The sequence below is a fragment of the Microtus oregoni genome, unplaced genomic scaffold, assembly GCF_018167655.1.
Source record: "Microtus oregoni isolate MIOR12 unplaced genomic scaffold, Mior012 000002F_ref0000024, whole genome shotgun sequence".
In the NCBI taxonomy this organism is placed as follows: Eukaryota; Metazoa; Chordata; class Mammalia; order Rodentia; family Cricetidae; genus Microtus; species Microtus oregoni.
Genome location: NW_024543061.1, coordinates 9,175,886 through 9,200,673, shown reverse-complemented (window position 1 = coordinate 9,200,673; position 24,788 = coordinate 9,175,886). Strand labels below are relative to the sequence as shown.

The window sequence follows — 24,788 nt, the reverse complement described above, 5'->3', positions numbered from 1 at the left end:
TTCCAAAACTTAGGTCACTAGGACACTTGCAGGCTTTCATGATGCTGATTACAATAAAAGAAAAATTATATCAATTACGGCACTTTGCAAACTATGCAATAAGCACAAACCAGAGTATCTGAATTAGGTCCTAGGCATATTCCCTGGAGAAACTCTTTCATTACAGGAAAAATAAATAAAATTTCTAGATTCAACAACCATGCCAGATTAACAAATATTAAATTAAAGTCTTAATAAGAATTTCAAAGGCAGTAAAATTAAATTTCTGGATGAATATACCAACTTTCTGATTTTGTTTTCCTATGATATATATATATATATATATATATATATATATATATATATATGCTACTAAAAGATATTTAAAATAATGCTGTCATGTCTATTTAGAAAGCTAAAAGAGAATATAGCATAGACATTTCAGCATTTAAAAAGATGAATGAGAATTTAGCAAACAAATATAAATCATTAAAGGAAAGCCTTAAAAATAAAGCTCAAGAAATTAATGAAAAATTTTAAATGCTTAAAGTTTTCAACAATAAAATGAATTATGAGATGAAATTATTCTGGTGCAGAGGCAATACCCTGTCTGTTACAGCTTGAAGGACGAGAAATTGATGTCATTTCACATCTAGTCAAATCCCTAATTCAGCAAGACAAGTTTAACCAGACTTTTGAGCTCCAAACTATTGCCCAAGTTCCCTTGTGCCTTTGTCTCACAATGATGACTAGTGAAATGCTACTGTAAAGTCAAACAATACTTTGCAGCTGGGCCACTTAAAGCAAGACGGTTTTTGATAGGGTCTACATCACTGTGGGAGGAAAATGTGTACCTTGGCCACAGTAATAAATTCCCAAATCCTCAGGCTCCACTTTGCTGATTTTAAGTGTGAAATCTGTCCCTGAGCCACTCCCGATGAACCTCTCTGGGATCCCAGGGTCAAGTTTGGACACCTGATAAATTAGGCGCTGCGGAGGCTGGCCTGGCCTCTGTAGGAACCAATTCAAATAGGTTTTCCCATCACTGTATAAGAGGCTCTGACTGGACTGGCAAGAGATGGAAGCCGACTGTCCAACGGCAACCGACAATGAAAGTGGAGTCTGGGTCATCACAACATCACCACTGGTTTCTGAAACTAGAAAAGAGTAGCAAAAATTGATGTAAAAATTTTCTGAGAAATCTTTCTGAAGTCTTTTATGCTATTCATTTCAAAGGAGATCCTGTTATCTTTTGGAATTTTTTTAAAACAATGTATCAAATGCTTTTCAAGTGTGCATGCACACACACACACACACACACACACGCATATACAAGTAATTTAGAGGTCCCAAAGGTCATAGTCTTCACAACCTCATCCCATATAAGTCAGAATCTTCATCTTAGCACAGCTCTTTTCCCTTTAATTTCTAATTGCTACATAACTAAACATTACATGCTCATCCCAGAGGACAAGGCATGCCTGATCACACATAGACAACACTCATAGGCAACCAGAGTTCATCCTTTTTCCCCATTCTCTTCTTTTATCTCCCTCCCTCCTTACCTAAAATCCAGAATGTGAGCAGAAAGAGGGAATGGACAAGACACATCATTTTGAGGCAATGAGCAAAGGAGCGTTGTTAATGATGGTGAGAACAAAGTTGAGCTTTTATGTCAGCTCAGCAAAGCAAAGACCTCCCTAGGGAGCCATATGCAAATACTATGGTGTGTCTAACAGTGTACATAGAGGAGACAGTTATGTCAGTTTATTAAATATTGAAGAATGATTCATAAAGTTCTTCTTTATATCTGTAGTGAAAGTAATAAAGCAAAACATGTTGACAGATGAAAGACTAGCAGGATACTGAAAAACTGACAATATAGAATAAATCAGTTGAAGGAAAATATGGATTAACAAAGTAGTCTATTTGTCTAATTTGAAATATACTTAAATTTTATCTAAAACAACATAACTTAATTGCAGAAAATTTAATGTGGTTAAAGCACACAGGCAATCATCCTCTTAATGAAATGAGCTCCCAAAAATATTGCTCATAGTCTCTTGTGCAAAATCGAAGCAACTCATTCAAACTTCTCTTCAAATTATTGGCTGTACTCTTATTCAGTATTAGAACATGGACTTCTGATTACAGTTTACTCAGTTAATTTAGCAATGTATTCCAAAAGGTAATAGACACAATAAGTATTACTATACATAGTCATATATACTATATATTCACCAAGAAATACACAAAAGCACAATTATAAACATTACTATACACATACCACACTGTTTTCATAACATTGAAATGCTCTTTTGGATCAAATTTTCTTAATATTATACATCAGACAATGTCATAGGATCCCTGTTGTCAATTAAGTTATTGTATTTTGTCATTGTCCAATCTCATTTGAATTAAATCATTCAGTATATATTCTTTAGTAACCTACTTTCATTTTCAGGGTACAGGTGTTTCTTTAAAGGTTCAATCATGTTCTGTGAATAAATAAATAGTATATCTTGATTGCTGAATCTTCTAGTAATCATAAAATTTATTCTTCAGTTAGGACATATTTATTTTTTATTTTCAGAATTTAATAAACATACTAAGAATTGTGTCAATCACATTGTAAATCATTATATATTTCCATTTATTTTTAGAGGAAACATAGGAGTGAGTGTATTTAGATGCCTCCATGCCCGATAAAAAATGAAATCTGCTATAGTTCATTAAATATAGATTGCTTTGCATATTAATGTTAATATTTTGTAATATATCTTTATTTTAGTCATTGTGACAATAAATTTTACTGGAAAGAGATACTTGATCATTTTATCATTATTTTAAAATTTTGTTCTGTTTTGTTTTGTTTCCTGGTACAAAGGAGGTACCATATCTCAAAGTATAAATGTAAATACCTTGTGTGTATTTTGTTCACATTTTTCCTTAAAATTTTCTCTTGTTAATTGACTGCCAAACATAGACATCATTTTGATGCTAGTGCCTTCCAAATTTTTTGAAAAAATGTGGCCACTGTTATTAAGTTAACACCAATTTAACAGTCAATGTAGTTGACTGTAAAAAGGTGTTGGTAACAAATGGAAACTACCTCAACAACATTTTCTGTGTTAGCAATTATTTTCATAATTATCTTACGTCCAATATGTGGGGAACCAAATGACAGTTCAGCAAAACCAGAAATTTATCCTCAATTAACTAAAAGAAAGAAAATGAGCAAATTACAGTCCTCTGAAAATTGACAGAACAAATGTATATCCATTTTAAAACCAAAACTTTTTGGCACAAATTCATCCTTCATAAGCTCTCTAAAAATTATCACAGAGTTGATCACAAACATAAAACTAGGGCAATCATTAAGTATAATATATGAAAATTCTAGTGAGCCTTGTGTTTTTTTTTAAGATTTATTTATTTATTATGTGTACAGCATTTCTTCCACTGTGCCCACATGCCAGAAGGGGGCTCCAGATTTCATTATAGATGGTTGTGAACCACCATGTGCTTGCTGGGAATTAAACTCAGGACCTCTGGAAGAGCAGTCAGTGCTCTTAACCACTGAGACATCTCTCCAGTCCCCTGAGCCTTGTGTTTTAAAGATGACTTAGATCAACACCAAAACGACAATCTGTGAAGATAATGTATGAGATAGACCTTAATAACATACCATATATTTATCTGTGAAATACGCTGAAAAAAGACATGAAATTTTTAAAAATCTTTTCCTTGAAACATTACTGTTGTTCCTTTTGAAACTACGCCTCCCAGCATTCCCCTGGTCTGGAAGCCTCACAGGCACAGGGCATTTCTCCCAGATGTCCTTGTGTTCCCCATTAAAAGCGAGGGTCGCCATAAGCCGCACTCTCTCTCTCCCTCCCTTTCCTCTTGTCTCTTCACACCTGTCCCTTACCTGTTGTCACCCCCCCCATTAAAGTGCACCCACGTGGGACCGCCGCATGTCTGTGTCTCCTTCCTAATCCCGCACTGCCGTGTGTCTCGCGTTTCGTCTCTACCCTCTTCCCCCGCAGAAAGTATAACAATTACTGTCTTAAATATTCAATAAACTATTTGGTTGAACAATGAAGCCATACCATTATTTTATTCATTTTACATATTTATTATTTTAATTGAAATTATATTATTTTATAATTTGTCCTCAATATATACCTCATAAAATGACATACACAGTATATCCTCGTATGCTCATTATATCTTACACATTTGTTTAGTATGAGAAAATATATGATATATTTTGTGCTCCTGGAACAAATAAATAGAGCTAGTTATAAACTGCTATGTATATATGAATATACTGAAAATACAGAACACAGTCACAACAAAATTATGAAATGTGTTAGGCAAAATCCTGAGTTTCTATGGAATCTTGATAGAAATGGAAATGGTAAGAAGATCTTTAAAGACAATCTGGTGATTTAATATAATATAAAGAATGTTCTTACCCTGTCATTCTGAAATTGCTGCATTGATTATTAATAACTACCAACTTCCGGAACTAAACATAATTCCATTATGAATATATGTAAAAACATTACAACAATTTATATGTCATTCATATGGGGAAAGATTTTAGAGGATATATATATATATATATATATATATATATAGATAGATAAAAATTAATATTTGCATTTAAATGTCTGATGAGATTGAAGCAGATAATCGGCAAACATTTCTAAAGTGTTGAAACCATAACCATTGTCTATGAGTGTTAAAACAATACACTTTGTCTCTCATATAGTGGATTTGTTATGATACCTAAAAGATCTCCATTCTGAGTCAGTCTAAATTGGAAAAGGACTCTTCAAAATTTTGATGTTTCAAAATCACTGGCCCTGTTCTGTGGGCCATAGGCTAAGATGGTATTTATTGTTTAAATTCAGAAAATACCTGAAATTTGTGAAAGTTTTTTAAATACAGACACAGCACAAAAAATTAAGATTGTACAGCAGTGATATATCATCATCAAAATACAAATAACAATCTCTTCACTGATCAAAGACTGGCTCCCAAAAAATGAGGTCCTGATGAACATATATGTGACATTTTATGCATCTAATTCTCTGAACTGGGAATCCTGACTTGCCAAGGTTTAATGTTGGTTCAGACATGACATTCGTCATTCTAAATTGTGCATGAAAGTTTTAGCATCACCCTTAGCAGATAGAGCACTTAAAATTCGGTAAACTATAGTAATTGGGATTCCCAGTTTACTTGCCTTTTTTTGACATAGCATTCAAGCTGTATTTGATATTTTATTTTTTTTATCTAAGTGTTTAGTTACAGAATTATGTAAAGATATGACTCTTGTTAACAATCAATGTGTCCTTTCAAAGAAGAATAAATGAAGAAATATGTGGGCATAGTTTTCTTGACTACTTCCTGATGATTGAGGGTACTGCTAGTCTTATGGGAACCCAAAGAAAATTGAGGATTATGGTCAAATCCTGACTGGAGTATTCTATGTGACTCGATCTTATCAGCCAGCAGTCTCGAAGTTGTTCTTAGAGGAAAGTGGAACAAAGGAGATCTAAATGTTGGATCCTGTGGGTCACATGCTTCTATTGCAGATTTTTTCAGGGGGTCTTCCTCAATCAAACCTTATTTTTCTTAACCAAGAATGAATCCACAGGCTCTCATTTCCTGGGGAAACAAAAGGAAAACCTCTTTCCAAAAGTAGCATATCTTGTGACTTATATTTTGAAGTCAAGGTATTTTAAAATATATAGGTTGGATATATCCAGCAGCACTTTTAATCAATGTCTTTTAGCAGTTATTTCTTCTTTAGTAGTCAAACAATTCAAAGGCAACACAATAATACACAATTTCAAGATTCCCCATGTATTTTTCATCTTTAAGTGTATTTTACAATGATGGATATCTTGCGTATCACGATAGAAGCTTCATCTGGCGATGGATGGAGATAGAGGCAGAGACCCACATAGGAGCACTGGACTGAGCTGCCAAGTCCAAATGAGGAGCAGAGGAGGTGAACATGAGCAAGGAGGTCAAGACCATGAGGGGTGCATCCACCAACTGAGACAATGGGACTGATCTAATGGGAGCTCATTAAGGCCAGCTGGACTGGGACTGATGGAGCATGTGATCAAATGGGACTCTCTGAATGTGGCTGACATTGAGGGCTGACTAAGAAGCCAAGGACAGTGGCACTGAGTTTTGATTCTACTACATGGACTGGCTTTGTGGGATCCTAGTCTGTTTGGATGCTCACCTTCCTAGACCTGGATGGAGGAGAGAGGACCTTGAACTTTCCACAGGGAAGGAAACCCTGACTGCTTTTAGGACTGGAGAGAGAGAGGGAGAGGGAATGGGGGGAGTGGGAGGGAAATGGGAGGAGGTGGAATTTTTTTTAATATTTATTTATTTATTAAAGATTTCTGCCTCCTCTCCTCCACCGCCTCCTATATCCCCCCCCTCCCCCAATCATGTCCCCCTCCCTAATCAGCACGAAGAGCAGTCCGGGTCCCCTGCCTTGTGGGAAGTCCAATGACCTCCCACCTCCTTCCAGATCTAGTAAGGTGAGCGTCCAAACTGCCTAGGCTCCTATGAAGCCAGTACGTGTGGTAGGATCAAAACCCAGTGTCATTGTACTTGACTTCTGTGGAAATTTTTAATAAATAAAAAAAAATTTGAGACAGGGTTACTTTGTGTATCTTTTGCTGTCCTAGAACTCACTCTGTAGACTCAGGAGGTCTCAAGCTCACAAAGATTCACCTGCTTCTGCCTCTCAAGTGCTGGGATTAAAGGCATGTGCCATCACACCTGGCTACTCTATTTCTTTTTCCAAAAAAATTATCTGTCCTTTTTAAAAACTCTCCTGTGAAGACTTTCCTATCCAGGACAGTGGATAAGCATCAAGCACCAATTTTCTCATACTTGTTTCTAGCACTGATTCATCCTTATTCATTTTTGTCAGTTTAAATTTACTGGGTCCTTAGATAATGGCAAAGCCAACAGTTGAACAAAGAGTCTTTCCATCAGAGAATAATTTTACTATTTTGCCACAGATTGTTCCATCTTTGTCAAAAATAAATAAATCATATTTTTGTGAGCCATATTGGCATCCAGATTCAACTCATCTTCCAAATTTAATAACATCAAAACTATATTTTTCTATGTTAAAATCCTATGCCATGGGAAGTTGTAAATGATGCATTTTTCAGTGATGAAATTTGAATTTTCTTTTGTGAACTTAAGCTCAAACCTAATGATAAATGTTCATCATTTTAATATTTTATACTTTTTTTAAGTTCTTAAACATTTTATTTTTTTTTTTAGAATTTTTTTTTATTCTTTAGAAAAGGAGAAAAAAAAAACAAGTTTCCACCACCTCCCAGCAACCCATTTCCCTCCCCCTCCTCCCACCCTACGCCCCCTCCTCCCACCCTTCTCCCCCTCCCCCCACTCCTTTCACCCTCCCTCTCCAGTCCAAAGAGCAGTCAGGGTTCCCTGCCATGTGGTAAGTCCTAGGTCCTCCTCCCTCCGTCCATATCTAGGAAGGTGAACATCAAAACTGGCTAGGCTCCCACAAAGCCATCACATTACGTAGGATCAAACCCCGTGCCATTGTCCTTTGTGTCTCATCAGCCCTCATTGTTCCCCATGTTCAGAGGGTCCAGTTTTATCCCATGCTTTTTCAGTCACAGTCCAGCTGGTCTTGGTGAGCTCTCAGTAGATCAGCTCTACTGTCTCAGTGGGTGGGTGCATCCCTCATGGTCCCGACTTCTTTGCTCATGTTCTCCCTCCTTCTGCTCCTCATTGGGACCTTGGGAGCTCATTCCAGTGCTCCAGTGTGGGTCTCTGTCTCTATCTCCATCCATCACCAGATGAAGGTTCTATGATGATATGCAAGATATTCGTCAGTATTGCTCTAGGATAGGGTAATTTCAGGTCCCCTATCCTCAACTGCCCAAGGAAATAACTGGGGACCTCGGCTTGGGCACCTGGGAGCCCCTCTAGGGTCAGGTCTCTTGCCAACCCTAAAGTGGTTCCCTTAACTAAGAATTGTGGTTCCGTGCTCCCCTGTCCAACCTTCCTTTATCCCAATCCTCCTGTTTTCCCAAGGCCCGACCTCCTTCCCTTCTAACTTTTCTCTCCCCATCTCCCCTTACCCCCATCCCACCCCATCCCCAAGATCCCAATTTTCTCCCTGGCAATTTTGTCTACTTCCCTTAGCCAAGAGGATAACTATATGTTTTTCCTTGGGTTCCCCTTCTTACATAGCTTTTTTAGATTCACCTATTGTAGACTCAGTGACCCTTATTTATGGCTAGAAACCAATTATGAGTGAGTACATCCCATGTTCATCTTTTTGGGTCTGGGATACCTCACTCAGGATAGTGTTTTCTATTTCCATACATTTGCATGCAAAATTCAAGAAGTCATTGTTTTTTACCGCAGCTTAGTACTCTAATGTGTAGATATTCCATACTTTCTTCATCCATTCTTCCATTGAAGGGCATCTAGGTTGTTTCCAGGTTCTGGCTATTACAAATAATACTGCTATGAACATAGTTGAACAAATGCTTTTGTCATATGATAGGGCATCTCTTGGGTATATTCCCAAGAGTGGTATTGCTGGGTCCTGGGGTAGGTTGATCCCGAATTTCCTGAGAAACCGAAACACTGACTTCCATAGTGGTTGCACAAGATTGCATTCCCACCAGCAATGGATGAGGGTACCCCTTCCTCCACAGCCTCTTCACAGATCTGGAGAGGACAATAATCAACTTTATATGGAAAAACAAAAAACCCGGGATAGCCAAAACAATCCTATACAATAAAGGATCTTCTGGAGGCATTACCATCCCTGACTTCAAACTCTATTACAGAGCTACAGTAATGAAAACAGTGTGGTACTGGCATAAAAACAGAGAAGTCGACCAATGGAATCGTATAGAAGACCTGGATTTTAACCCACAAACCTATGAACACCTCAGTTTTGATAAAGGAGCTAAAAGTATACAATGGAAGAAAGAAAGCATCTTCAGCAAATGGTGCTGGCACAACTGGATCTCAACCTGTAGAAGAATGAAAATAGACCCACATCTTTCACTGTGCACAAAACTCATGTCCAAATGGATTAAAGACCTCAATATCAGCCCGAACACACTGAACCTGATAGAAGAGAAAGTGGGAAATACCCTACAACAGGAGATCGCTTCCTATGTATAACCCCAGAAGCACAGACATTAAGGGCAACATTGAATAAATGGGACATACTAAAACTGAGAAGCTTCTGTAAAGCAAAGGACACTGTCACTAAGACACAAAGGCAACCTACTGACTGGGAGAAGATCTTCACCAACCCCGCAACAGACAAAGGTCTGATCTCCAAAATATATAGAGAACTCAAGAAAATAGACTTTAAAATGCTAATTAACCCAATTAAAAAATGGGGCACTGATCTGAATAGAGAATTCTCAACAGAAGAAGTTCAAATGGCCAAAAGACACTTAAGGTCATGCTCAACTTCCTTAGCAATCAGGGAAATGCAAATCAAAATAACTTTGAGATATCATCTTACACCTGTCAGAATGGCTAAAGTTAATATTTTATTCTAATTTATATGGTATGCAGGTGTGATAGTTTGAATGAGATGACCTTTATGGATTCTTATATTTAATTTATCTTCCCTTGTAAAAATATTTGCAAAAGATTAGGAGGTGTGGCCTTTGGCTCGGAGGTTTATCACAGCAATATCTGTGTGGTCTCAAAAGCCTGTTTCCATCCCCTGTGCTCACTTTGTCTTCTGCTGTGTTTCCCAAAGTCATATCTCAGCCATTGCTGCTACCAGCTTTTTGCTGACTATCATTAACTCTAGCCATTTGAAATCATAAGTTCAATTAAAATCTTGTTTAAACTGCATTGGTCACAGTGTTTCATCAGAGAAATTTCATCAAAATTTCTTGAAAAGTTGGAATTCATATGAGATCACGAATTAGACAATGAGATACAATCTGTATTTTCAGAAGTGAATACTAAAAGGAAATAAAAATGATGACAGAGCCCTAGCTTCCTGTCACATACTGTCTCAGTTAGCACTTCCTTGTGTGTTCATCATACATCTGGCATTTCTTCTGCTTCAGTGAAAGAATTTCTTGTAAATATCCAACACAGAGTATTAACAAACAGGGAAATGAATCTTCCTTTGTTTGGTTTTATTGAGACATAATCTTAATGTTGCTAGCTCAGACATGTATATATATGACTTTTTGAGCTCTGCATTTATCTCTGCTCCCCTCCTTCCCTCTCCTTTCCCCATCAACCCTCTCTCAATGTCTCCATGCTTCCAATTTACTCAAAAGATCCTGTCTTTCTCTACTGTCCATGTAGATTAGATCTATGTAAGTCTCTCTTATTATCCCCATTGTTGTCTGGGATTGTGGTTTCTAGGTTGGTTTTCTTTGCTTTTTGTTGGAAAACCACCTATGAGTTAGTACATTTGATATTTGTCTTTCTGTGTCTTGGTTACCTCACTCAAAATAATGTTTTCTAGTTCCATCTTAAGCATATTTTGGAGTGCTCACAATTATACTTAAAAGAATATCTATCTTGTGGTATCTTATGATTCATGTACAAGAGCAAGATGTAAAATGAAAATAAATACCGGAGGATAGCAAGGAATTCTCCGAAACAGTGGATTCTTTGCATGATCACTGTACTTGTGAACTCACTGTTGGAGAAGATCTACACAATATTGGAATAATTGGCATTTTACCATTCATTGAAGGGGGACAGAAGAGTTTTCTTTCTCACAGATGTGTTTTTGCACTTAATTCAGCTGGGAAACTGTCATGTTCTTTAACCTTTAAGCCATTTATAAACTGCTATGTTCAATTAAACGAGTCCCAATTCATTTTTATGAAAGCAAACAAAAATAAACTCACACTGTTAAGCAAAAAAAAAAATACAGCTGGAGAAGTACCATCGTAAAAAAGAACTTAAGTGTGGTGAGAAGGAAGAGCATAACAGGGAATGAAAAAAAAATATTTATGATTTATATGTTTAATAAAAATTGTAAAGCAAAGAAAACAGTTATATTGTAATGTGACAATGCAAGAGATACACATATAGAAAGTAGCCAAACCCCAAATGTGCAGAGTAGCCACATTAGGCTACTGAGAAAGTTAAAGTATCAGAATCAAGTTGTCAGATATTAGCCATGTGATCCTGAACTGTGTCTACTGTCTTATTATCAAAGCTATGTGGAAAGAAATTTAGGGTATTAAGTTATCAGAAAAATTCACTCTGTTTTGTGCACTACTCTTGAAAAATTTGGATGGATTTTTAATTCTTCTCCACTGCCATCTCTGGATTCCTAAAAATATATCATAAATATTTAATTGTGCCTCATCATTTATTTACTAAATCCTTACTCTCTAAATGAGCATATTTGTAGTATTTGTTTAAGAAAGAATAAAGTTTATGTTGGATGTTATAGGTGTCAGCTTACCCTATAGTTAGTTAACTCAGGAAAAGAAGCAACAGTGGGCTCTGTGTCATTGATTGCTCACTGATTACAGGTGGGCGAGACAAACATGAAAATGACCAAATAGGAATACATTCTGAAACACAAGGTGTAATGGATACCTCCTGGTACTTGATTTTGGACTTTTAATCCCTAAGATAAACTTCTGCCATTTAAGTCTCTTAACCCTATATTTGACTGTGCAGAACAGTATACCATCTTCACACTCTTTGGCCAGATCAATACCAGGAGGTCCCTCTTGTACCTAAAAACAACTCTACTCCTTTCCCTCCTTTTGTTCAGACTCTAAGGTAGAAGGAGAGTCCAGGCTTCTTCCTCTGTGTGTTTGCATTAGACACCAGTGTTTCCTTTCAAGACAAAGTGTTTTTCTATTTAGCTGATCATAATCACAGCAACTGAAGGAATTATTTTTTTTCTTGTAATGTTTGTGTGATCATCATGCATACTCCAGTTGGGACTGTGGTCTGTACCTACTCTCCACTGGATTATTTATGTACCTGGACTCAGGTTCACTGTCTATTGTAGTGAAAACAATAGTAGTAGTGGGTTTCCATCCTTGCCTGGCCATGGTGGTGTGTCTAGAAAGAATTCATCCCTGAACTTGCTAGGCTACACAAGCTATCTCTCCCTACCACAAATTTGTCTAGAGGTCAATCATATAGAAGTATTTTCTCAACTGATGTTTCCTATTCCCAGATGTTTCCAGCTTATCTTAAGCTGACAAAAACAACCAAGAAAAAGGTTTTTATTAGACAGCAATAACAGGATATCCTATATTATATATTCCATTTATAAGGCATAAAACCTTTTCTTTACTCTTGTGTTTGCACTTAGCAATTAGAATTCTATCTGTGTGAAAGAGATTTTTCTTTTAAAGAAATGAATGTATTTGATATAGATATGAATAATTTACATTGGTATAAATTTTGCTTTGTTAATATAAATTTAACATAAACCTTGTTATATGTATATGTATTTCCGATCTTGATTAAGGTATTGTGATTATGTAGTTCATTTAAAAATGTAAGGTATAGTTAGGAAATATAGGTTGTTAATGGATAATCATCAATAATAGTCAAGCTTATAGTCATGTTAGTTAGATTTTCTAGATATATAGAGTTATATTTCAGTTAGATAGGCATTCTTCATATCTTTCAAAGACTATGGAATAAGGCATTTAAAATGTTTTAATAACTTAGGGCTTTTCATGACAATGAGACACATCTGCTTCTGGCAGAACCAATCTATTTCAAGAGGAAGATGGGCATCAAAGAGGTTCCTTATAGAGCTGGTTAGCCATTTGGGCAAGAAACTGCTCTTGCCTGGGCTGTTAACCTGGACATGAAGAACCCTCAGTGAGAGGACTGCTAAGCTTACCTAAAGGTGAGATGATTCTTCGAGGTTCCTGCTTCATGAAAGAGTCTGCGAGACATTCTGCAGGATACAAAAGAATACTACTTAACTGTATTTGAAATTTCCTGCTTCCTGGAAATGTCTGCTGAATACTATGGGCCTGTAGGATAAAGATGGATGCCCCAATGGTACAGAAGAACTTTGGGTACTGTATAGGCAGCAAGATGTCTCTTTCGTTTCTAGAGTTTGGAAGTTGCTTATTTCTTGCTTGCTTAGGTAATATTATATCCTCCTGGCATCTTTGATGGAGTTGAAGAATAGATAGTTATAGTTTTCCTTAGTTATGATAAAAGATAAAATAGATATAAATATTGTAACTGTAATTCTTGCTTTATAACTGTTTTGTTATATGTAATTTTACTATGTTAAAGTTAAGCCTTACTTTTTGTTTAAACAGAAAAAGGGGAAATGATGTAGGATGGTCTTCTTTCTATGTATTGCTCTCATTGGTTGAATAAAGAAAACTGCCTTGGCCTTTTGATAGGGCAAAATTTAGATAGGCAGAGTAGACAGAACAGAATGCTGGGAAAAAGGAGGCAGAGACAGAGAGCTGCCGGGCATGAAGCTGCCAGGTCTGACATGCTGAATCTTTCCCAGTAAGACACAAGCTCATGGTGACATACAGATTATTAGAAATGGGTTGAATCAAGATGTGAGAATTAACCAATAAGAGGCTAGAACTAATGGGCCAATCAGTGTTTAAATGGATACAATTTGTGTGTGGTTATTTCAGGGGTTAAGCTAGCCTGGTGGTAGTATGCAGCCCACTGCTCCTCCTTACAACATGTTTTTGTTGGTGTCTATTTCTGCATGTAAGCACACATGCATCTGGGTGCCTATGTAGAACAGAGGAGTGTGTAGGGCCCAATGGATATGGACATATAGGCAATAGTGAGGAGATCAGCACAGATGCTAGTTACTAAACTCAGGTCCTCTGGAAGACTGTCAAACATTCTTAACTGCTCAGCCATCTATCAAGCACCAGAGAGACTTCTCAACCTTAAAAATATGGTACTAAAGTTAGTTCACTGAGAGAACTCATGGGATATCTTAACAAATAAAATTTCCTGCCATCAAAGATAATAACTTGAATTTTTCATTGACCAACATGTTGAGGACTGACTACTACAAGTTGTATCTGGCAGACATTTCCATAAAGTGTGTAATTTAAAAGACAGTTCCACCTATAATGGCAGTTTCTCAGTTACTTTCTTCTGTATCCTGCAGAATGTCTGGCAGACTCTTTCATGAAGCAGGAATCCTGAAGGACCATCTCACCTTTAGGCAAGTTTAGCAGTTATTTCTCTGTGGATCTAGAATATCCAGTTCATTTAGCACACCATCAAGTTCAAGGCTAGTGCAGTTTCTTGCCCAAATGGCTAACCAACTCCATAAGACGACTCTTTGATGCCCATCTTCCTCTTGAAGTAGATTTGTGCTGCAAGGAATAGAAGTATCTCACTGTCACGAAAAGCCCTAAATTCTTAAAACACTTTAAATGCCATATATGCCTTCATGTAAGCCTCTCACAGAAATTTCCTTTTCCTGATACCTGTGATTATTTGGGAATTAATGACACAGAGCCCACTTTTGCCTATTTTCCTGAAGACACTAAAATTATTTGGTTAGCTGATACCAGTAGGATCCAACATAAACTTCATTCCTTCCTGAACTCCAAATAATGCCCCAGGAAGAGTAATGATTCATCACATAAGTGGGGATGCTTAAGTAAGTACTTTTTGCAGGTGATAGAATCCAGAGGAAAGAAGAATTAAAAATCCATCAAAAGTTTCTTAGAATAGTCTTAAAATATAGAATGAGTTTTTCTGATAACTTATTACCCTAAATATCTTTCCATATGGCTCTGATCAGACAACATATACAGTTCAGGCTTACACAACCTAATAATAATAATTTTATACTTCCACTTTTGTTTCTCAATAGCCTAACATGGATACTCTGTTTATAGTGGGGTTTGTCTGCCTTTTGCAATTCTCTTTCTGTCATTGCCACATTACATATATAGTTACCCTATATATGTGTGCATCCATATATACTCTTAAGTATAATTTGACTTTTAAGTAAAAATATAGAATTTGGTTTATATATTTTTTTGTTTCTATGTTCCAGGGCTGATTATCCTTTTTGCAGAATAAACGATTGGGGTATTTTTCCCTGGGGAAGACTATTTCTTTCACATTGAGCATTCTTTAACACCCTGAGTTACTCATCCTGCATCAAGGACCCCTTTCCTTGCAATAGAAGAACTTAAAATAAAACCAAACAAAATGCAGTGTTGTAGAGTCCATTCAATGCAATGCCCTAATCCAAATGTAATGGATCATTGAAGAAAAGGTGTTTGAAATATTGTTTGAGGATAGGAGAGTTCACTCTCAGATTCAGTCTTCTAGAAATATTAGGAGCTACAATTTTAAAGTCTCACCACCATGACTGCTTAGCTATAGGTCAAAATTAAAATCAGTAGTAGACATGCTAATCTGAATGTGCGAAAGTCTAGAAAGATTTAAACCTACACTGATGTTCTTTAGATAATCTTCTAGGCACAAAAAACTCATAAAATATCTCAGAGCAACTCTAACCAAACAACTGGAAGATTTGTATGACAAAAACTTTATATCTTTGAAGAAAGGAATTGAAGAAGACATTAAGAAAATGGAAAGATCTCTCATGCCCTTGGGTAGGCAGAATTAATATACTAAAAATGGCAATCTTACCAAAAGCAATCAGGGGATTCAATGTAATGCCCATCAAAATCCCAGAAAAATTCTTCAAAGACCTCAAAAGAATGATACTCAACTTTATATGGAAAAACAAAAAAAACCCAGGATAGAAAAAACAATCCTGTACAATAAAAGAACTTCTGGAGGCATCACAATCCCTGCCTTCAAACTCTACCACAGAGCCACAGTACTTAATACAGGCTGGTATTTGGCATAAGAACAGACAGGAAGACCAATGGAACAAAATAGAAGACCCAGATATTAATCTACACAACTTAAAACACCTGATTTTTGACAAAGAAGCAAAAAATATCAAATGGAAAAAAAAAGCAAACTTAACCAGTGGTGCTGGAATACCTGGATATCATTATGTAGAAGAATGAAAATAGACCCATATCTATCACCATGTACACAACTCAATTCCAAGTGGATCAAAGACCTCAACATAAAGCCAGGCACACTGCACCATATAGAAGAGAAATTGGGAAGTACACTTGAATGCATTGGCACAGGTGACCACTTTCTAAATATAACACCAGTAATACAACACTGAGAGAAACAATTAATAGATAGAGCCTCCTGAAACTGAAAAGCTACTGTAAAACAAAGGACATGGTCAATAAGACAAAACAGCAGCCTACAGAATGGGAAAAGATCTTCACTAACCTCACATCAGTCAGAGGTCTGATTTCCAAAATATACTAAAAACTTAAGAAATTTGTCATCAAAACAATAAATAATCCAATAAAAGATGGAGTATCGACCTAAATAGAGAACTCTCAATAGAGGAATCTAAAATGGCTGAAAGATACTTATGGAAATGCTTAACATCCTTACTCATCAAAGAAATGCAAATCAAAACAACTCTGAGATTCCATCTTACACCTGTAATAATAGACAAGATCAAAAACACTTATGAAAGCTTACGCTGGAGTGGTTGTGGAGAAAAGGGAATACTCATCCATTGTTGGTGGAAATGCAAGCTGTTACACTACCTTTGGATATCAATGTGGTGATTTCTCAGAAAATTAGTAAGTAACCTTCCTCAAGAACCAGTAATACCACTTTTGGGTAAATTTCCAAAAAAAAAATGCTCAATCATGGCACATGGACATGTACTCGGCTATGTTCCTAGCATCATTGTTTGTTATAGTCAGAACCTGGAAACAACCTAAATGTTGACCAACGAATGGATAAGGAAATGTGGTTCATCCATACAATGGAGTACTACATAACAGAAAAAATGACATCTTGAATATTGCAGGAAAATGGATGGAGCTCAAAACATTATTTTGAGTAAGGTAACCAAGACACAGAAAGACAATTATCACATATACTCACTTATAGGTGATATTTAAACATAAAGAAAAGAAAATAAGCTTACAAACCACAATCCCATAGAACTTATACAACAATGAGAACATTTAGAGATACTTACATAGATCTAACCTACATAGGAATTAGAAAAAGAGAAGATCTCCTGATTAATTGGGAGCATGGCTACCTTGGGGAAAGTTGAAAGGGGAGGAGAGAGACAGGGAGGGAAACTTAGAGAAATGTAGAGCCCAATGAAAATCAATAAAAAGTCTACATCTCCAAAACAAAAAAAAAAAAAAAAAGAAAGAAAGAAAAGAAAAAGAACTACAGAACAAACTGACAGAGATTGGGAAATTAGTGATTCCTGGATTATATCTCTCAGGGTAGCATCATCCTTCCAACCTAGACAACTTTGGAGTAGCAATCTCTGAGAACCACACTAACTGAACTACCCAGGAGATTATGTTAAGTCTCCTAGGCTTGTGGATAAACAGCTGATGTGTTTGTCTTCTGGACTGATAATTATCAAAGTAACCATTTAAACTATATCTGTTCCATAAAATCTACTTCATTCAAGGTGTTTTGCTGTGGGAACTCCATCAATAGCCTTTAATATACCAGGCCTCTTGTTCATGGTCCCCCATACTATAATGCAGCTGTAAACTTGTGTGCTTGCTCTCTTGACTGCTGAGTTCAGTTTCTTTTTCCCAGTCATGCAGAGGTAATTTGATCTGTGAGTCTCCTACTATGTAAAGAACCCTCTAGTATACTCCATACTAAGCAAGTGTGGAATTACTTTATCACATTCATCTACACTGTTTGTGGTTGTGCTCCACAATACAGCATACACTAAGCAAAAGGTGCATGTGTACACTGAGAATTTCAGCAAGTATGCCAAATTTAAATTGATATTTTCATGTGTGGCTAGTATTAACCTCATTTGACAACATTGTTTTAGCATAACAACTTAGCATTCTCATCAAGCAGTCAAGCAGCTAATTTTTAATAGGATTTACTCATGGTCACTGCTATAGTAATTAGCAGAGACAGCTTTAGACCTCAAATTCACACTATTGTCATTGAGCTGCAGAGATGCTGGTCTATCTCATGGACAGTTGATAAATTTCTAGAGAAGCTTGTCTTGTTTTCTTATTGAAGCAGTACAAGTGGTTTTTTTTTTTTAATCATTGACCTTTTCATTTATATTGAAATTTCAGATGATAGGGATTCTTGTAACAAGAAGGCTATTTTATAAAGGTGAGGGGGTTTTGTTTTGCCAGAAATGTAACCAAATCTGAATTCCATTTAAGAATGTTCCAGTGGGTTATTATAAACTGTATAGAAGCTCTTTGCTTTATCTTCACATACATTTTAATATTTTGTTCTTCAATTTTCCTCTGTGTAACAATATTCTTTAGACCCATTTAATAATATATATATATATATGTATATATATATATATATATACATTTATGTGTATTTGTTTGTTTCTGTTATATTTATGAGTTTTTCAGGTATCTTACTGTTTTTCCATGCGATTACACCCCATTTTTATCATTGATGAAAAGAATATTTGAGTAGCTACGGTCATAAGTTGATTTCTGCACAACATGAAAACATGAGCTTGATCCTCAGAACACATCCTAAAACAGTAGAAGCATGGTAGTAAAAGATTGTAATTCCAACCCTCAGAAAGGCAGAATCAGAATGGGAACTCATTGGCCACCTCATCTAGCTTATTCAGGAAGCTTCAGGCTAATGAAGGCCCCGTCTCTAAAACAATGTGAAATATAAAAAATGTAAAGTACATCAATAAATCAAATAAAATTTGAACTGAACCTTTACATTTGCAGGGACACTCACATATGTGCACACACACATTCATGGGTACCCCATATGAACATGAAAATTAGATGATTTAGCTGTAAAGACTTTAAAATTTTTAATGATTCTTTTTGTGATTGATACATATTGTATCCTAGAGAATATCCCCTTGGCTCTTGAGTAAAACATTCTTATAGATTAAGGGTTTTATGTAAAACTGTTATGTCTAAATGTTCTTCAGTGTTAAAGAACTCATGATATCATACTGTACTTTACTGATTTGCTCTGTGCATTTCTAAGTAAAATATTGAAATTTTATATTTTTACTTATTACTGAAAATGTCTGTTTGTTAGAGTTCTGAGGTCTGGTTCATAAACCCTCAAAACCCTTCTACTTTCGTAATAATTAAATTTATATTTGGAACAGTAAAATCTTGCTGAAACATGTCTTTTATCAGTCACTGACTGACTTTGAATTCTCTACCTCCTTTCTCTTTAACAAGGTGTCAGTATCCCAGTTGACCTCAAATTTGCACTTTTCCAAATACCTCTCCTAATCTGAATCTAGGTGGGAAATTGTTTGAGATAGAATCACAATAACATTGTAGGAATAGAGGTAAGTTCCAACTCTCTGACCTTTTGTCAAGGTGGAAGTAGGTTCACTGTTTTGGGCCTCCACAATATTTTAGTCGCATGAAAATGAGGAAAAATGGCATAATCTGTGCTGTGATTATGTATACTCAGAAAATCATAGGTATTTAGACTGGAGGCTCCATGTTTAAGTCTATATCTCCCATCTTCCATTTGCACAGTGATATAGGACAATGACTCTCTCTGAAACTTTTACTACAAGGGAAGTTGTTGGAAAAACTGAATTGGTGTTGGAGGTCCTTCAGATTATGTGTTGCTTTTATTGGTTAATGAATAAAGAAACTGTCTTGGCCCTTTAATAGGGGAGAGTAGAGCAAGGCAGGGAAATTAAACTGAATGGTAGGAGAAAGAAGGCGGAGTCAGGAGATGCCATGTAGCTTCCAGTGGGAACAAATGAGGTGGAAACTTGCTAGTAAGCCACAGTCATGTGGTGATACACAGATTAATAGAAATGGATTAATTCTTGATGTAAGAGCTTGCTAGCAATACCCTTAAGCTATTGGCTAAAAAATATTATAAATACTATAGTTTCTGTGAGTTTATTGTGGGACCAGGTGGGAAAGAAACCTCCTACAACAAATTGGTGCTTCCACATGGACAATTGTATCCACATAAAACCTGAGAAAGCTTATAAAGGAACTCTAGACACACACACATGAAAAAAAAAAAAAGTTTTGCCACATTTTGTCTTTTATCTGCTGGCCAGCCATAACTCCCTTAAGAAAGGTTTTCCTGATTGAGCAATAGAAAAAAAAAAGTGTGGTTTTGAAATGGTTGCTTCATTGGCCGTGCGGCCAGCATGAACTCTGGCTCTTTTATGAGGCCTGGCATTTAAATGGGGTTGTGAGAAAAGTGTTACAAACTGTGTAATGACATGACTTAGACTTGCTACACACTGGGGTAGTTTGTGTGGCTTGCAGAGGCAGTAAATATATCTCTGATATGATGGACTTGGCAGAGCCAAAAAGTCAAAAGAGCCTTAGTCCCAATAAAGCTTCTTTAGCATTTTAAGAATTGCTTCTGGTCAGAAAGTGATTACAGATACACAATAAAGGCAGATTCATATTTTAAAAAAGACCTCTAAATGGATCACAGTGTTGGATAAATGTACAAAGGCTTAGGGGGACGGAAGAAAAAGAATATAGAGAGTGATAAAAAGAAGAAAATAGTTATAAAAATAAAACGAAGGTTTTAAAGAGACAGAGTATAAACTATCATAGATAAAAAGAATAAGAAATAATGAGTAACATAAAGATGGAAAATACACAGTGAGTCTGGATTATGTATATTATTGTGTATTCTTTGATTTTTTTTTCTGTGAAGGAGCTAAGTACAGAGAGACTTGTATAGGAGGATAATATAAACTAACCTGTATATGTTAAAGTCATTTTGATATCAATATCAAAATTTGGGTATAAGGATTTGTTGCTTTGGAAAAGAGGTCCTGCCTTTGTTTTCACATAAGATAAGAATCTGTGGATTAATTCCAGACAACGGTGGTTTGATGAACCAAGATCAACCTAAAAATAACCATGAACACCCATAAAAGTAGTTCATCCAACAAAAATCAGGAGGCAGTTTGGAGAGCACTACATCTATATTCCCAAATATTATGTATAAATGTTTGTTTACATTTAAAGGGGATATGCTGTAAATATTTGCATTGGTAAGGATCTTGGTTTATTGATACAAATTTTGGGTCAGTTTTATTATATGTATATTTCTGCTTTTTATTAAAATATTGTGTTTCATAGTTCATTCAAAAATGTAATGTATAATTAAGAAATATGGTAATTAGAGAGTCATATATAATAGTCAAGATTATAGTCATGTTAGTTAGGTTTACTAAATATATAGAGATATATTTCAGTTAGATTCTTCAAATCTTTCAGAGACCTTCGGAATGTGGTGTAGTAAGGAGGTGCATCCCACTGACTGGCTAACTTAGCCTCCGAAATAACCGCACAGAAAACTGTATATATTTAATTACTGCCTGGCCAATTATATCTAGCCTCTTCTTGGATAATTATTACATCTTGATTCAACCCATTTCTAATAATCTGTGTTATTCATTTAAACACTGCCTGTCCCATTATATCTAGCCTCTTCTTGGCTAACTGTCACATCTTGAATTAACCCATTTCTAATAATCTGTGTAGCATCACAAAGTCGTGGCTTATCAGGAAAGATTCTAACCTATGCCGGAGCCTCATGGCTGCCATACTTTCCTTCTTCCCAGAATCCTGTTCTGTCTATTCTGCCCACCTAAGGGCTGCCCTATAAAAAGGCCAAGACAGTTTTCTTTATTCAACCAATGAAAGCAACACATAGAAAGAAGACCCTCCTATACCAATGTGGCATTTAAATATTTTAAGTGTTTAGTGCTTTTCATGACAATGAGACACATCTGCTCCTGGCAGCAGCAATCTACTTCTAGAGAATGATGGGCATTGAAGAGTTTCCTTATGGAGTTTGTTAGCCATTTGGGCAAGAAACTGCTCCTGCCTGGGCTGCTTGATGTATTTTCTAAAACAAAAAAATAGTTTTATTCTCTGATTACATCTTTTTTTTCTATTATAAGCATCATAGTTATTATGATGGTTACCACAGATTTTTGAAAATATCTTCAAAATTAAAACAGCAAATATTCACTAAGATGGAAATTTTGGAAGAAGAAAAGGCTTGTTCAGGGATGCTCTTGTTATGGTTAGGGACCAGAGGAAGTACACTCAGTAAACAAAGACCAATATGTCTGCCTTTAAATATGACCTAATGTCAGCACTAAAACCTCTGCACCATACAAATATTTTATTGAAAATGTCTTTTCTAACAAAGTTGCTTTGAAGGATCCTTCCCCAACTTCCTTGGTTATGGATGACCCTGGGTAATACCGCAGAAATCAGGACACAGGGGATACAGAGTAGGAGATACAACTGCACACTTTATTGCAAAACCAGTGTTCTTTTGTATAATACTCAAATCACAATTCAAACTAGATTCCTATAATACATGAAAATAGTTTCATAAACTAGTAACTTTTTTGCAAATAATTTCAAGAGCTTTGTGCTCCAATTAATCTAAGAAAAAGCCTGGTGTTTTGGGAATAACTCTTGCTGTAATATAATAAAAACACCTCATCAGAATGCAAACCACAACCTAATCAGAGCCTTGAAACTACAGTGCACATGTGTGTTCTCAAGGACTGACTATTGGCAAGGCACTCTCCTCATGGGAGAGGCGTGCCTCCTCCGGACTTGGTTTGCCAAGCTTGTAAGTGAGAATGCTACTTCAAGTCACCCCTGCACAGAGTTTCTATGCAGTTCAAAACTGGTACTCTACACTTTTCAAGAGCATCAAGTGCTATTAATCACTGGTCATTCTCTCCAGCTCCATGAACCTCTTTTAAATACATATTGTTTCCAGTTTTCACCTAAACTCAATGTAATGGAACTAATGTTCCTGAAGTAATTTAGAAATTTGATTGAGTCCATAATATTAAGGAGAAAATCTAAAGATAGCAAAACTAATAAAAAATGTTAATCCCAGAAGTGTTGAATTATGTCTTGTGACTTCTTCTCTTTTGTATAAAATCATAATTATGTCTGTGAGCATTTTATATGCACAGACAGATACATATATGAATGAGACATCAAAAAACAAAGGAAATATAACATACCCAAACACAATTTTAAAAATTGATTAGAATTGTAATTCACTATTGTGGTGTTGGTGTTTTGCTTTGTTTCTAAAAATGAGCTATGGAATATCAATTCTTCAGTAATACCAGCAGCTATGTTCAAGTAGCCCTTTACTGTCTATGCTTTTATATAAACTATTTTACATTGCACTTCACACCGTCAGATTGAAAGTCATATGAGGGTGGTTAATTTTTTTATTTTGATACTTATAAGCAGACCAGTGGCCATAGGAGGCAGAAGTGAAGTGCTGCACACAGCTGTGAGTAATAACAATCATGGCTGCAATTTCAAGGCACTACAGAAGACCATGATTAGGAAACTTCCCCTTTCTCTGACACATGTGCTCTAGCTTATGTGACAAAATCATGAATTCTTTTTATTGTCAGTTTTTCTAAGTAATATTTTACTGTCATTTAAATGTTGGTGCTTATAAGTTAATTCATTGTATTTAAATAAAGTGTGATTTGAATTTCCAGAGAAGCTAAAACGTTTCTGTACAAGTACTAGAAGGAGATTCAACTAAGAATTCTCACAGGAAATATCTTTGTCCTTTGTTAAGGCAGAAAATGTATTGGTATTCAGTATTGCTAGAGATTAAGAGTAAAAAAGATTGTTAGTGCTCAGAGAAGACTGTTAACATCTTCTATAAAAATAAATATCTCTGTGTGAGATTTTGTAAAAATCATGTGACATCTGAGAACCAGTTTCAGTGAGTGACTCATGAGGAGGGGCAGCTGGGCAGCTCAGACTCTCACTTCTGCATCCACAGAGGTTTATGTTATAACTTGTATCACTGTGGGAGAGTTAATAATACCATTTTGACAGTAATAAGTAGCAATATCTTCATATTCCAGGCTGCTGATGGTGAGAGAAAAATCTGTCCCAGACCCATGGCCACTGAACCTAGACGGGACCCCATCTTCCAAGCAACTTGTATAATACATCAGGAGTTTAGGAGGCTTCCCTGGTTTCTGCTGGTACCAGTTTAAGTAATAGCTAATGTCCTGACTGTCCTTGCAAGTGATAGTAACTCTGTCTCCCAGAGATGCAGACAGGGAGGATGGAGACTGGGTCATCTGGATGTCACATATGGCACCTACGAATGGAAACATAATATACACATCATTAAACATGCTAATAGAGGAACTCCCACAAATGCCAGTCAACAATAGCCACTGGGTAACAGTGAAATTCCAATTTTAGTCCCTTTTTTTAACCTGGAAACCAGAGCAACAGGAGCCCAAGGAGCTGAACAGGGACCCTCATGTCCATGCTGAGTCCTGAGTTCAATGATAACTGCACAGGATATGACTGGTATATGAAGAAGTCTTCAAGGCTGTGTAGTGAGTGCATGCAAATCACTGAGAATCACTTAGAGCTGGGCACACCTGCTAGAATTACTTAACTCCAGAAACTGAACACAACTCCTATTTCCCCAAATGCTTGAGGTCAGATCACACATACACATACGCAGAATGGATTTTAAAAAAATATAAATAACACTTTAGATATTACTTGAAAATTCATAACATTAATTTTGAATTTATGTTTCAAAGATACAATGGGGTTTGTATAAAGGACTATCACGCTGTCAGGAAATATGTATTAGAAAAG

The 24,788-nt window shown here is 36.1% G+C and overlaps 1 gene segment (V, D, J or C); it reads right to left on the bottom strand.

Moving 5' to 3' along the window:
* Positions 1–804: 804 nt before the first annotated feature.
* Positions 805–24,440, bottom strand: LOC121434393. The segment is given in 2 exon segments: positions 805–1,130; positions 24,392–24,440. Coding segments are annotated over 2 exon segments (375 nt in total).
* Positions 24,441–24,788: the final 348 nt, after the last annotated feature.